The sequence below is a fragment of the Myotis davidii genome, unplaced genomic scaffold, assembly GCF_000327345.1.
Source record: "Myotis davidii unplaced genomic scaffold, ASM32734v1 scaffold204, whole genome shotgun sequence".
Lineage (NCBI taxonomy): Eukaryota > Metazoa > Chordata > Mammalia > Chiroptera > Vespertilionidae > Myotis > Myotis davidii.
Window position 1 is genome coordinate 6,839,419 of NW_006299715.1, and position 15,164 is coordinate 6,854,582.

At 43.6% G+C, this 15,164-nt stretch overlaps 1 protein-coding gene across 1 annotated transcript in view; it reads left to right on the forward strand.

Annotated features, from left to right (window-relative positions):
* Window positions 1–7,423, forward strand: part of SLIT2 (slit guidance ligand 2) — a 388,092-nt gene extending 380,669 nt beyond the window's left edge. The window contains 3 exon segments of the mRNA XM_015571823.1: window positions 2,443–2,737; window positions 2,927–3,138; window positions 4,194–7,423. Coding sequence (XP_015427309.1) covers window positions 2,443–2,737; window positions 2,927–3,138; window positions 4,194–4,435 — 749 coding nt within the window. The 3' untranslated portion in view covers window positions 4,436–7,423.
* Window positions 7,424–15,164: the final 7,741 nt, after the last annotated feature.

The window sequence follows — 15,164 nt, forward strand, 5'->3', positions numbered from 1 at the left end:
AGGGAGGGGAGAGAAGGGGGTCGGGGCGCCGCCTTCAGGGCATGCACTTCTGGTGGTTCTTATGTATGACCAGCTTGGAAACAACTGTTTTAGTCCATCCATTCATGTTGTAGATGAGAAAACCAAGGTCTAGACCAGCCCAAGTGCACCCAGAACCACCAATAGAGACTTAGACCTCTAGCCTTGTGATGCTGTGCACTTAGCTGTCTGACTCTGGCTCCTTTGAATGGGAAAGATGATGATGCCATGAGGCAGGGCCCAGGGAGTACTCAGGTTCTTGGTCTTTGTAACCATTGAACCCCCTAGAACGTGAGAGCCAGGGCTTTCCCCTCTTGAACCCTCCAGCCAGAAGCTCAGAGTCCAGGCACATGGAGGACATGAACAGCCAGCAGGAAATCAGCTTCTCTGCAAGCCTCCACCATCCTCCCCTTCTCCCACTGCGACCTGGACAGTTGCCTCCTGTGGGATCTCATCCAGGAGCTATTTCGGGGTCTGGCTTAGGCCGTGGAAAGATTCCTCAGTGTTGCCAAATGTGGGTTACTCCATGACTATCACTAGTGGAATGAATATATACAGAGATTGCTAATTCTGTGTTTGGAGGAATTTCTTTTGTATTTCCGATGTCTTGGAATAGGATGGTTTCCCTCTCAATTAGCAAGAAAAACAATGATGTGAATGAGGTGCTGTCCTGACAGGAAGCACGGCGAGTGTCTGAGGCCCTGGCATCCACGGCTGTGCTCCGGATGTTACCAGCAGTGACCTGGATTAGTTGCTAGCTTAGAATTTGGCAGGACCAGGGTCACAGTCACTGTGAACCCCCAGCTCTCACCCTCTGAATCCGGATGGACTGAACTGTGATGAGAGATTGCAGAGGTTCATCTCATGGCCTGACTCTAACTCAGTCCTGCTGGGTGACATTGAGTAGACCCTTGGGCCTTGGGCCTTGGGCCTTTTGTCTTTAAGTGTTAGGATTAGTCAGAGATTACTAACCTTGCTTTGTGGAACTCCAGGCTTCTGGGGGGGTGGGGGGGGGTGTGTGTGTCCAGGTAGAGGGGTTGAGTGTGGAGACGGGAGAGAGTACTACCCCCACCCACTTCCCAATCCTGCCTTTTGGGAACAGTAGCTCAGCTTTTAGGTTTTATATATGTATGCCTTCATGTCAGGTTTGGTTTGAAGCAAATATTAAAAAGTCAGAGAAAGATAAATACCACGTGATCTCACTCATTCGTGGATTATAGAGAACAACATAGACTGATGAAAAGGGACAGACCCAAAGACTGAGAAACAGCGATCAGGCTATCAATCCCGAGGACACATCTGTAATACCTTAATAATAATAAAAAAAATGAAAAAAAATTGAAGATTGACCATCAATGAACTAGGTCCTTTCTCTAGTTGTACATTAAAATTGCCCAGAGTATTTTCTTTAAAAAGAGAAGCAGAGAACACACATCTCGCCCAGCTGGTATGGCTCAGTGGTGGAGTTGTAAACCTATGAACCAGAAGGTCATGGTTCGATTCCCAGCCAGGGTACATGCCCAGGTTTCAGGCTCCATCCCCAGTGTGGGGCATGCAGGAGGCAGCTGATCAGTGATTTTCTCTCATCGTTGATGTTTCTATCTTTCTACCTCTCTCTTCCTCTCTGAAATAAATAAAAATATAATTTTTAAAAAATTTTTCTACCCAAACTTCTTTTTATCTCCTCCTGAATTCTGAGTACTTCTCTGCTAAACTTCATAATAATCTTCCATTGAGGTCACTGTTTTTCTTCCTTCCTTCCTTTCTTTCTTCCTTTCTTTTTTTTTTTTTTTTTTAAAAAAGTGTTCCTGCCGCAGGAATTAGCTTTGTTTGAAAGGTGGAGGCTCTGAGATCAGCAACGGGAATCTGCCAGACCTTCTGAAACAGGATACGGGGCAAAAAAGCTGCAATCCAGGAAAGCAACAGGAATTGTCAAGAAGATAGTTAGTTGCTCAGCCCACGTGGCTCAGTGGTTGAGTGTCGCCCCTTCCCAGTCAGGGTACATGCCCAGGTTTCAGGCTCCATCCCCAGTGTGGGGCATGCAGGAGGCAGCTGATCAGTGATTTTCTCTCATCGTTGATGTTTCTATCTTTCTACCTCTCTCTTCCTTTCTGAAATAAATAAAAATATAATTTTTAAAAAAGCAAAAAGAAACACACATCTCTTCTCCCTCCCCACCCTGCCCTGAAAATCGGATCAAGGAGGTCTGGGTTGAGGTCCCAAGCAACAGTGTTTCTTCAAAGAGCCCATGGGATTCCCTAGTGCTTCCAGGTTGAGACCACAGGACCGGATGCCCATGCCATCAGTCTCTCCTATAGCGTGTCCCACACACTGCCACCCCGCCGGAGAGCTAAGAGCATCGGGGTGGTCAATGGCTGAGGAGTCCCCAAAGAGCCTGTTCTCTGACTCGCTGTCCCTCCCCAGGCATGCCCGGGAAAAACAACAACGTGGCTGCCGCCCTGCGCCAGGCCCCTGGGCAGAATGGCACCAGTTTCCACGGCTGCATCCGCAACCTCTACATCAACAGCGAGCTGCAGGACTTCCGCAAGGTGCCCATGCAAACCGGCATTCTGCCCGGATGTGAGCCGTGCCACAAGAAGGTGTGTGCCCACGGCACATGCCAGGCCAGCAGCCAGTCTGGCTTCTCCTGTGAGTGTGAGGAAGGATGGACCGGGCCCCTCTGTGACCAGAGGACCAATGACCCCTGTCTTGGAAATAAGTAAGTTCGGGTTACTTGTTAGTGAAACATGCATATGGCAATCCTCAAAGCAAACCCTAGGAAAGGGAGGGGAGGAGGAAGGGAGAGAGGGAGGGAGGGAGTCAGCCCCTTAAACTCTCTCCTTCATATTTCCTCCATCCTCCTCCTCTCTGCTCATGCATCATCATTCCTGCCTTCTCCTCTCTGCAGATGTGTGCATGGCACCTGCCTGCCCATCAACGCCTTCTCCTACAGCTGTAAGTGCCTGGAGGGCCACGGGGGCGTCCTGTGTGACGAAGAGGAGGACCTGTTTAACCCCTGCCAGGCCATCAGGTGTAAGCATGGGAAATGCAGGCTGTCGGGCCTGGGGCAGCCCTACTGTGAGTGCAGCAGCGGATACACCGGCGACAGCTGTGACCGAGGTAAGCCAACCAGCTGGGCACCTCCGCGTCTTAGAAAAGCAAGAGGGCCTTGTCTTTGAAAAGAGAGAGAAAGGGAGACAATGGGAGTGAGCCAGAGAGGGGGGAGTGAGAGGAGGAAGGCCAGGACTTCCAGGACTTGTAGTTGCTGCTAATGATTGATGTCCCAGTGTCATGAAGGCAGCAAAGGGGAGCTGTCCTAACCTTCCGCGTCAAGATTGTACCCGCCTACCTGTCTGCTCCCACGCTGATCTGCTGTGAAAACCCTCCCTTCTGCCTTATGTTGGCAGCCCACCTAACTGGACTCCTTTCTTACCTTTATCCGATGTTCTCCCCCAAATATATTTACCAGTTTGTCTCCTGGCACAAAGAGGGAGCTAATAAAGAGGCTCTAGCTTGAGGATAAAACCACCTCTGACATTAGAGTCAGAATGGTTTATCCCAGCGCATTATGCAGGTGCGAGGGATGGGGCGGGGCTGAGGTGCTGCCCGCCTCTCCCCTCCCTGGCGTCTGTGGGACCAGCTCGCCCCGGCCTCCAGCTGGCCCAGATGCTGACGAGGGGAACGTGCCCACGGAAGCTCTGAGCAGATGGCTCTTTTTGAACTCGTTCTTACCGGGGTAATTTATGAAGTCCGTGGAATGTTCTTTGTATCAAGTAACAGACTGAATGATGTTAAACCCCAGGTCTAATAAATTAAACCGCATACTCTCGGAAACGTCTCCCTGCGGTAAACAGATCCAGCTGCTGGGAGTGTAAAAACAGAAGAGGCGCATTTTTGCCATAAAAAAAAGAAAAAGGGTTAGGGACCCAATTTTCTTGTCAGTCCAGTGGCCATAGTAGTTACAGCTCACGCTGACAATATTCACTGAAAATAAAGGCCCCAAAGAAGCATTTTTTTTCTAAGAACAGCAGGCCAAGCCACCAGTCCCTATATGCCCTATAACTGACAATAGCAGGAAGGGACAGGAAGGAGAGGCGCCCCCTGCTGGCTCCAGGGCGGATTCGCACCCCCTCCGCATGACTCACAGCCTGTGTGTGCTCTGTGTTCTTCCCTAGAAGTCTCCTGCCAAGGCGAGCGGATCAGAGATTATTACCAGAAACAGCAGGGCTACGCCGCCTGCCAGACAACCAAGAAGGTGTCCCGGCTGGAGTGCAGAGGCGGGTGCGCGGGGGGCCAGTGCTGCGGGCCCCTGCGGAGCAAGCGGCGGAAATACTCCTTCGAATGCACGGACGGGTCGTCCTTCGTGGAGGAGGTCGAGAAGGTGGTCAAGTGCGGCTGCAGCAGGTGCGCCTCCTAACCGCCTCCCGGGGCTGCTGTCCTGGCAGATGCTGTCTCCCGCTTGGCCACGCTGCACTCGCGAGTGCTTCCTAGTGGAAATATTTGAAATATATTGTAAGATACAGAACAGACTTATTTTTATTATGAGAATAAAGACTTTTTTTTCTGCATTTGGAAGAAAAAAAAATAGTAATGCGTGAACCACAGCTTCCCCGACGCCGGAGACGTGGGAAGGGAGGTCACCCGGAGGCATTGGAACAGCGATGGGGACCAAGCACATACCCAGGGAGCCAGCCGCGAGCCTGAACTTGAACTTGGCCCGCGCACAGGCCCGTGAGCCCGCATCTGAGTCACTGCGGCCCACGGGGACCAAGCACATGTGTGAGTGAGGATGCGAGGCGGAGGGATGGAGCCCAGGAGTCGCAGATAGGACACATGGATGAGAAATATTTTGTGCAAAATATAGAGGCCCCAGGAGACCTGGGTCCCACTCGTGCTAACATGTTATCGTGTTTTTATACAGGTCGGCATGCTAGCACAAGAAGCACACAAAAGTGTTTATCGACCGTTTTCCAGTATTAATTTTTTTTGTAATATAAACGATAAAGGAGATGATAAAGAACCAATAGATTATTGATAAATAAATTAGTAATATGATTTTTTTTTGTTTCTATGAGTTCTAAACAGCCCTATACAGTATTCCGTTTTCATGAGAAATATTTATTGTATCAAAGTACATTGTGCTTAACATGTTAGGCCATCCTTTTGCTGTTTCTTGATGCTTTAATATATATTAATTTATAATTGTCCTGATATTTTTGTACATTTTTTTCAAACTTAAAAATCAGGATCTTTTTGGCAATAGTACTAACATAGGGTGATGTCTGGGGGTAAAGATGTGTTGGTCTGTTGTTTACTTGGACATCTGACCACTGGTGTCACTGACCTACTGGCCTCACCCAGGACACCCGCAGAGCCTTGTAAAGTCTATGAGTGAGACAGACCTTGTACACAAAGTGGCCGCTGCAACTGTCCTCACAGAACAGAGAAGGCACGTAGCAATTGACACTAGGAAGTAGATCTGTTACAAATTAATACGTCCTTGACCCTTTTGGCCCTTTGGGGGAGTGGAGTGGCAAAAGAAAAGGCTGTAATGACAAGAACTGTGATTTTTCCCCCCAAAAAAACAATAAAGCTCCTTTATGACCCTAATGTTCCCATGTTAACATGTTTGCTGCTAAATTATAATGTAGAATTGAGAGTGATTTATAGTGGACTGTGCTCTTCCCTCCTCAGAATCCCAGGGTACCCTGTAAAGATGCAGATGTTTCTTTCCAAAAGCTCTTTTTACAAAGACAATTAGATGTACATGTATCATTCGGATGTGCTCTGTCTTTCTCCAGACTAATATCAGTGACACTACTGATGTTTGTAAATTAAACAGATATTTACTGCGTTAACAGCTTGGTGAATTTCTTAGAAATTGCACAGTGTTTAGAGTCCCAGCCCTAAGAATCCCTTAGTCGTAGTGATTCAGTAAGAACAGAGAAGAGAACCTGTATTTTCTCTTGTCAGAAGTTGGCTTGCAGTTAGCATAGTGGCAAGTCTGGGGACTTGGGAATGACCACGTGGAAGAGAGGAGTAGAAGGACACATTCTATTCTAGCAGGAAAAGTGCCTATTCCATTCATTTCTCCCCCAAACAGTATAAGGTGTAACCTAAGTAAAGCACAAATGGTATTTTCTATTTTATTCTTTTTTCCTCAGTTGGAACCAGATGGAAAACAATGAAACCAGGACTCCCTTTCTTCCAGGGCACTCTCAGGAGGAGTTGGTGACGGCAAGGCCCATCCAGAACAGGGAAATAGTACCATCCTAAGAGGCTTTCTTGATTTTCCTGTAAAAATATCATGATCACCCACGTACACACACACACACACACACAGTCTCTCACAGACACAAGTTGTTCAAACATGTATCCATTCCTGTTTTAAATGTCTACATTTTAATGATAGAAATACATAGGGATAGTAAAACATTTTTTTAATTTCCATCAGTTGCTCTTTCCCCGCCCCCAAGAGTTGTGTATCATTCATTAAGCAAAGAGCATATAGGATAATGATATGGTTTAGATTTGTGTTCATAGGTATAGGCTATCTTAATAGCTGTTTTTTATATGCCAGGCACTATACCAAGGGCTTTCTCTGAGATACCTCATTCAACTCTCACTGCAAACCTATGTACAGGGTTGTCATGCTCCCCACTTTACACAGGCATTAACAGCCCAGAACAGAGAAGCAGAAATCCTGTGTCCATGTGCGAGAGAGGCAGTCAGCAGCTCCGTAACTACGACCCTCCACTAAGGTTCTTTTAACCCTTTGAGCCTCATTTCCAAAGCTCAGTTTTTCTCTCTCTTGATCATGGTGATTTAAGTAATCTAGATTAGAGACATTTGTTTTGTTTTTGTTTTTTAAAGGAAAAACAAGAGATGTCTTAGTAGTTTCCAAACTGTATTCTTTCCTCTTTCCTGCTTATAAAAGCACAAAATAGAATTATGCTTGCCTGAGATTTGGGCTGAGTTAGCAAGTTTCCTAGGGGATTGTTTGCCCCATGATGGCACTACTTCCTCCACATGAGCCCTTCTTTGAGAAAATTCAATAGTCAAATAATTCCCAGCAAATGAGACAAATTAAAGGCAATAGTTCGTGTTATAAAAGGCTCCTCACTTTGAAAGCCTTGACCAAAAGATTACTTTAAGAAGGAAACGAACTATTCTAGAGAATTCCCGTCAGACTGCAACCGTTAAAAAACATTTTGCACATTTCAGAATCAAAGCTACTGCACGGAATAATGTACATTTGTAATTTGCAAAGATGGAGTGATTAAACATCTTTAATGTGTTTACTTTTAAATTCTCACACTAGTGAGGCCCCATCAGGAAATGCCATGGATATTTGACATGTGTTCAATTTAAGATATGTTTATTAAATAACTATTTCAATCTTTCAGATTTCCTGAAATTATTTCTAAGCAAGAATAGACTAACCCTGGTTTTAAAATTGCTCTGAGCATTTTTTTTTTGAAGTCTTGCTTAGTTAGTAGCAATTCTTTCTTGAGAAATGGTTGAAAGAATTTGAAATTGATTCAGGACTTAAAGGTTTTAAGACTTATGGTATCATCTGCCTCATAGTGCGACCATTATTTCAAAATGAATGTTTGTGAAAATATATAGACTATAAAAAGTATATGAAGCTTTATATAAAGTATATAAATCTATGTATAAGCTATTCATTCTTAATCATGTCTGTGTCCTCCAATTTCATTTAAAAACACATTTTTATTTCCTATCTCCTATCACATGCAAAAAACTATGCTAGACTTTTGATACATAGTGTCAGATAAAGCACACCTCTTCTGCCATTTTATTTATTTTTTTGTTAATCCTCACCTGAGGATATTTTTCCCATTGCTCTTCAGGGAGAGTAGAAGGAAGGAAGGGAGGAAGAGAAGGGGAGAGAAAACATTGATGTGAGAGAGACACATTGACTGGCTGCCTCCCACACGCACCCCAACCAGGGTGGGGAGTGAAACTGCAATGGAGGTACATGCCCTTAACATGGAATCGAACCCAAGACCCTTGGGTGCACAGGCTGATGTTCTAATCACTGAGCAACACTGGCAGGTGCTCTTCTGCCATTTCAGAGCAAACACTCTATGCAGTTGGAGTAGAGATTAGAGTAGGTAACAGATTTTATACAAACGACCATACTGATATTATTTTCAGATTGTGGTAAGGGCTCTCAACGGAATTATAAGATAGAAAATGGTGTAACAGTGGATTCATATTGAGAAGTCAGGGACTGCCTCTGTGGAGAGGTGACATTTAAGCTGAGTCATAAAGAATAAAGTAGGATCTCGGATGGAGGCGGATGGGAGTATATGTGGGGGTCAAGGGTGGGGTCCGTGCAGAGAAAGCAGCCTGTGTGCAGGCCTGAGTCACAAAAGAACTCTGGTGTGGTCCAGGAAACAAAAGAAGTAAGTCTGACAAGAGCGAGGCATGTGTATTTCATGTGTGGAATACAGCAGCTACTTTCTGCCTTTATAAACTCACTCCATATAGTCCACATTTTTCTTTTGAGCATCTGTTTGCAGAGAACTTTTAAAATGTCAACAAAAAATGGGTTTCCATTTTAAAATAGCAACTAGTTAGTTGTGTTTAATGCAGTTCCCCAACTGCCAAATTAAATACCTCTGAAGAAACAGAAAATATAAACCCTTACAATAGCACTAAAAAATAAGAATAATATATCTTGAATTTAGAGGAATTTTCACGAACTCAAATGCCGATGAGGCTGGATTGAAATAAGTAACTGCTGGCCAACACATGCTTTGAAACTGAAGTGCATTCCTTTCCCTGGATCCCAAGGCCAGAGGTTCAGGAAGTGGGTCAAAAGGAAAACATCAAATACCTGTGCATTAAGGTGCAGCCGTGTGAGGATATTAGAAAGCTGTGCCTCCAACTGGCAAGGTAAAATCTTTCGTCATCTACTAGGATGTTCCAGTCTCATCAATGATACCAACTGCAAGAAATACGAGGGAAGAGCAATTTTATTTCTCTGAATCTCAAGAGATGTAATCTATAAATAAACTACTGGAGATGTGGATTGAGTCTAGAAGAGCCATGATAGCAATGCATGCCTTGAATGATGGAAAGAGGGAAGTACTGGGTCAATACAGAAAATCAAAGAACAATTGCATTCTATTGACTCACTATTGAGCTAATAAAATGATTTAAGCAAAAGCATGTGGTGGAAATGATACAGATTATATTTAGGGTGAGGGCTAAGTAGTTCAGAGTTCCTCGGTTGGCCTATAAGTCTACTAAGATTATCTGAATAGGAGAATGGTTTCTCCAGACCTACAGTATGGAATGTTTAGATGGCTGCAGAAGTTAAAATGAATTGATCAGGTGACTATTTCTTAAGTCTAAAAAAAGGTAAGGGCCAGGATTGAAAAGGGAAAAATATGGCAAATGAATTTGAAGTGACAACACAGACTGTATGTGACAGTGGAAGAATTAATAATCCACGATGACATTGGATATATTTGGCAGGGAAGAAGGGGGAATCAAGCCTTACTCCTTATTTTGAGCTTGACTATTTGCTTCTGCTTTTCTGATGCACAAGAATTGAAGATTTGGTTGCAGTATGGTGACTGCACAAGGCTGGAAACAGCTTGAGAACCAGAGTTCCTAACCAGGGAAGCCCAGCTTTCTGCCCTCAACCCATCCTCCAATCAACTGTTGAATGAAAAGTGATAAATTTATCTAGATCATGTTTTTAATATCTTTAATTAAATATCTTCAATCAACTCTCTGTAGGATAAAAATTCAAACTCTGTAGTATGGTATTCCAAATCCCTCCTAATGCAACCTTCTCAAGCCTTCCATGTGTGCTTTGGGATTGACAGATGATAGGAAAGAATATTTTAAAACAAATTGTGGGAGGAACTATCTAAAACCATAGATGTAAGATTCACCCACATAGAAGTGGTAGTTGAAGCCAAGAAAATGGGTGAGTTAATTTAAAGACACAATTGAGCCCTAACCAGTTTGGCTCAGTGGATAGAGCGTCGGCCTGCGGACTCAAGGGTCCCAGGTTTGGTTCCGGTCAAGGGCATGTACCTTGGTTGCAGGCACATCCCCAGTAGGGAGTGTGCAGGAGGCAGCTGATTGATGTTTCTCTCATCAATGTTTCTAACTTTCTATCTCTCTCCCTTCCTCTTTGTGAAAAACCAATAAAATATATTTAAAGACACAATTGAATGAACATGATCAGAGGACTAAGACTCAACTTTAGTTGATGCTCACATTTCTGGAATGGAGTGATCTCAGAATGGAGGTAAAGAAAGAACAATTTGAATAGAGTCATAAAGAAGTAGCTGGATAGTCATGGGTGAGGAGTAGAGGTGGTGAGAGAAAACTACCCTCACAAAAAGTATAAAAGCTAAGGAATAGGAGAGTCAGGATGGCAACTGGAAGAGTTGGTGAGGTCACTAGGCTCTCATTCAGTGAGTCAGTAGAATTGGTTAATCCCCTATAGTCAGAGCCTTGAAGGTATGGGGCAAACACTAGAGGTATGTTCTAGAAGGAATAGAGGAATCTGGAAGAGCAAGACCAAACTGGGTCATCAATGACATGGGTTAGTGGAACAAAGGCAGACAAAATGTAGGGCCCAGACACAGTGGGGCTGAGGGAAGAGGATGCTGGAGAGTGAGAAGCCACCAGATTACCCCAGTGAGGTGAAGAGAATAACATGTAGGCAAGAATTCTTTTCCAAATGGATTTCTCTTTTGCCTTCCTCTTCCTCCCACAAAGGGGAAATGGAGGACCCTTAGGAGTGCTCCCTGTGTGCAGAGATATAAAATTCAGCCGAGTGCAGGCATTGCCATCCTGCGTTTGGAAGTAGCTTTGTCTTTGTGTCAATATGTGGGTGGTTGAATTTGGATTCTAAAGAAAATCAAACATTGAAAAAAAGCACACATACACACACAAAAAAAAGGGAGTGGAAGAAATTGCCACAGAGACAATTGTCTAAAAGTCTTGCTACCATTAATCTTACTCTCCTTCCTTGAAGCAGCTGGAATTATTTTCAGTTTGTTCACACCAACTGTGGCAGAGAGATTAAGTGACTCGCCCAAGGTCACACAATCCACCTCCTCCGACTCCAACCTTAATGCAGTATTGATTTCAGGGAATGGATAGGCAGAGGCTGTGAAGGGCCGCATGCAGTCATGCTGGAGAAATGTTTCTCACGCGGAGTTATTTTGGCTTTGTAAGAAAAATGCCCATTAAGAGCACTCATTTTCCCAATAAAAACACATTAAAATCTTCTTTTATCTCTCATTTGGGAAAGGAAAATAAATAGCGCTTTTCAGTGGGATTTGCTTCCAGGAACTGAGGCTGGAGAGGTGGAATGAGCTTTCTGAGGCAGCTGCAGAATTCCAGGTCACCGTTCAGGTCCGGTGTGCCTCGGAGTGAGTGGACAGGAAGCAATTCATTCTATTGCTGAGATCGTCACAAAGACAGGATCAAACATGCCCTAGTTGCACAGCCATTCCAGGTGTCATAGCATCCTTTGTAATGAAAACAACAACAGCAACATGGAAATAAACTAGAACTGAGAGTCTCTTTAAATGAGCGTGCCCGATAACCTCTCTGTCCACAGTCTCAGAGGTGTGCATATCCCAGAAAGGGAAATATCTGTAAACTGCCTCGTCTTGCAGTTACTTGATCCTACTTGGTTTCTGCTCACAATATTACCATTCAATTACCTCGATCACCAGTTCTTACTTTCAATTACATCTCCACATTGATTTTCTCATTTCTATTATTCCTACGTTAGCTGCCATTTTTCTCTTCTGATGCCTGTCAGCTCCTTTTCAGAGCTGTGAAATTAGCAGGAACACATTGCTGAATGACACGCACAATGCTCTGTTTGATTAGAAATGTCTCGTATCATTTGGCAGAAAAAGCACGGTGATCTTACAATGCAGAAAGTGAAATAGGATCCCTATATCTCTGTCTCCTCATTTAACTTTATTTCCCTTTCTTTCCCCTTTCTTTGAAATGCCTCCATATTTTAGAGAATTAACATCTGATTGTACCAATAAAATAGTCTGAAAATGAAGAGTTTTTGTATAGCAATTCCCTTCACAGCTGTGATCACAACACAGCACACACTATCACTCCTAGAGTCTTCAGAACGGGCTCAGCTCTGACCCAGCCTAGAAGGAGACTACACAAGGGATTGAAACTAGAGGTGAGGGTGACTGGGGCAATCTGGAAGCATGACTCCCATGCACAGTGTCTACAACAAGAGTTAGTCATTTGCATGGAAAATGCCAAAGGAAGCGACTAACTCTGGGCCAAACTCTAAAGTAAAGAAATCTATGTCTGATATCTTCCACAAAACATACAGCTCCAGACCATTACTGCTTAATCCAAGTGCTTTTCTTGTTCTAAACTCTCCAATACTAGTCTTCCTGGTAGACTGTGTGCTACTCAATATCTATGGACCTTCGCATCCCCAAATTTAGTTGTTTAATACATTTTGAATGATTGCAAGTGCTAGGTGCTGGGTAGAAAATGCTGAACAAAAAACAGGTGGCCTCTGCCCTGTGGGACTTACGTTCTAGTTGGGAAGCCAAGAAATCAAGTAAACCAACAAATAATTACATAATTTAAAAAATGTAATAAGTTGTGAGGGCTCTTGAAATAGAAAATAACAACAGGAAGGAGCCTATTTTGATGTAAGTTGGTCAGAAAAGATTTCAGTGTGGAGGTGATCTTTGAGCAACACCTCACATAGGATAAGGAGCTCCACCAATAAAGAAAAGTGTTGTCGGAAGAAAGAGAATCAGCCTGCAGAGGCCTGTGGTGAGAAGTGTGTTGGAGAACCAGAAAGGATGAATGGGGCTATGTCACCCAGAGGGAGACATGGCATTAACTGGCACTGCAAAGGGAAACTGGGGCTGCCTGCTTGGTCATGAAGCACCTTGTAAGGAACAGAATTTAAAAATGTACTCAATAGAACAGAATCAGGACCATAGAAAGGGAGTGGACTGACAATTCTCCGGGGGTATTCAGCGTCAGATATGAAGTCACTGAATATTCTTAAAAACAGATTTGATATTAACTAAAAGTGTAAGCTCTCCCAAATACTCGATCTAAGAGAGACTATTGAACTCCTTTCTGCTCCGCCCTCGCTCACCTTCAACAGCCTTGCTTTTCACACCCCCTTCCCTTCAGCTCCACCCAGGAAAGCTGTGTTTTCTTCCCAGGGCAGCTAGCATTCAGGGATGAGGCACAGTGTCCCTGTTCTTCTGGATTAACATGGAGATGGTGACAGAATAAAGCTAATCTTTCTTTCTGGGGAAAAAGGAGCCAGGCCCAGGTCTTAGTACAGTGTTTTCTGTTCCTCAGGAGAGACCCCACTAATGCCACCAACTACAGGGCATCCTAAAGGTGAAGTTATTTATCACAATATTGTGAGGGATTTTTGCCTCCTTTCTTCTCCAAGCCAAGACTTTTCCTGCCCTTGAAGTCAATACCAGCATAATTTGCTCAAAAAAAAAGTCAATGTGCTAGATCAGGGGTCTGCAAGTTTTTCCTGTAAATAGCAAGGTAGTAAATATTTTTAGCCTCGTGGCCATATGGTCTCTTTTGCAATCACTCAACTCTGCCATGGGTAATCTGTAAACTTCATTTATAGGCACTGAATTTTATATTTTATATAATTTTCATATTCATGCGTCATGAAATACTATTCTTCTTTTGATTTTTTTAAAAACATTTAAAAATGTCAAAGCCATTCTTAGCTCACAGGCCATATAAAAACAGGCATCAAGCCAAATTAGGCCCACAGGCCATGGTTTGCTGACCCCTGTGCTAGATAATTGCAATGCAATATAGGGACGCTGTTACTCTCTGTTCTGGAAAAACTAATAGTCACATTCAAGACATGGTCACATGATCAAATAATTGCCCTATAAAGTGGTAAGTACCATAACCACAACATGGCAAAGAGCTGGGGAAGGTTAAAGAAAGAATGACTGAGGAACCCATTGGGAAGGAACTGGGTCGCTGAATGGCCACGTAGAGCAGAGCAGAGCCAGCCAGCCGGGACCCCTTGCCTCAGAACTATTAGAGGATCAATTCGTTTCTGTGGTTTTCAAGTCATTATATTCTGGAGCCCTTTGTACCAGCACCTTTCTTTACCTTCACCAGTGCACCCTTCAGGGGGTCATTGTGGATAGCAAATGAGACCGGCCATGAAAAGTGCTTAGATCATTGCTTGGCAGCTGGTAAATAATTAGTTGTTATTATTATTATTATTTGCTAAGGTACAATCTTCTTGGCATGATCTGAAGCCCTCTACACCCCTCCTCCAAAAAAAAAAAATCAGAGGTGTTCATAAAAGAATTACAGGAATTGGATTCAATCTTAAGAACTCAATTCTGGACAGATCAAAACACCAAATGCTCATGGCATATAATAATGATAACAATGCTTACTATTATGGAGGGCCTACTGTGTGCCAGGCCCTGCACTAGGAGACTCATTCTTACAGCATTCTTTTGGATATGAATTCATATCTTGTTATTTTCCTGTTCAGAAACAAAGACCATGGAAATAACATGAATCTTAAAGGCAATCATCATTTGAGTCGAAGAAAAAAGCAACCCTACCTCAATCAAGATTCTCACTAAACTTTTAGATAGCTGGAAATGTAGCTGACATTTAGGAGGATTTAACAAATGACCCACATGCAGGGAGTTTCTGAGCCATCTGAGGGAATGTTAAGTAACATGCAACGTTTTAATTCCATTTGTCTGGCTCCTCCAGAGCTCGCTCTTAAGGGACTCTAATCATTAATCACCCAAAGACTTTGTGTCTGCATTCAGGCTGCCTTTTCTGGGAAAATGATATATCTTGAATTTTAAAGTCACAGTAATGATCCCCAAACAAGGCCAGAGTAGTAACTTTTACCATTACCCTCACTATCAGGGTCTCTCGGCCTACAGGACAGTAGCAATTTTCTCACTGGGGCTATGACTTTGTATAAATATGCATGCAAATATAGTAAGACTTTGTACAGGAAAAGTTTCTACAAATGGCTGCACAGACTCTGTATTTTCATTAAGAAGATATCCTGGGACCATGAAAGCAGTTTTCGGCTCTGTGGAGTA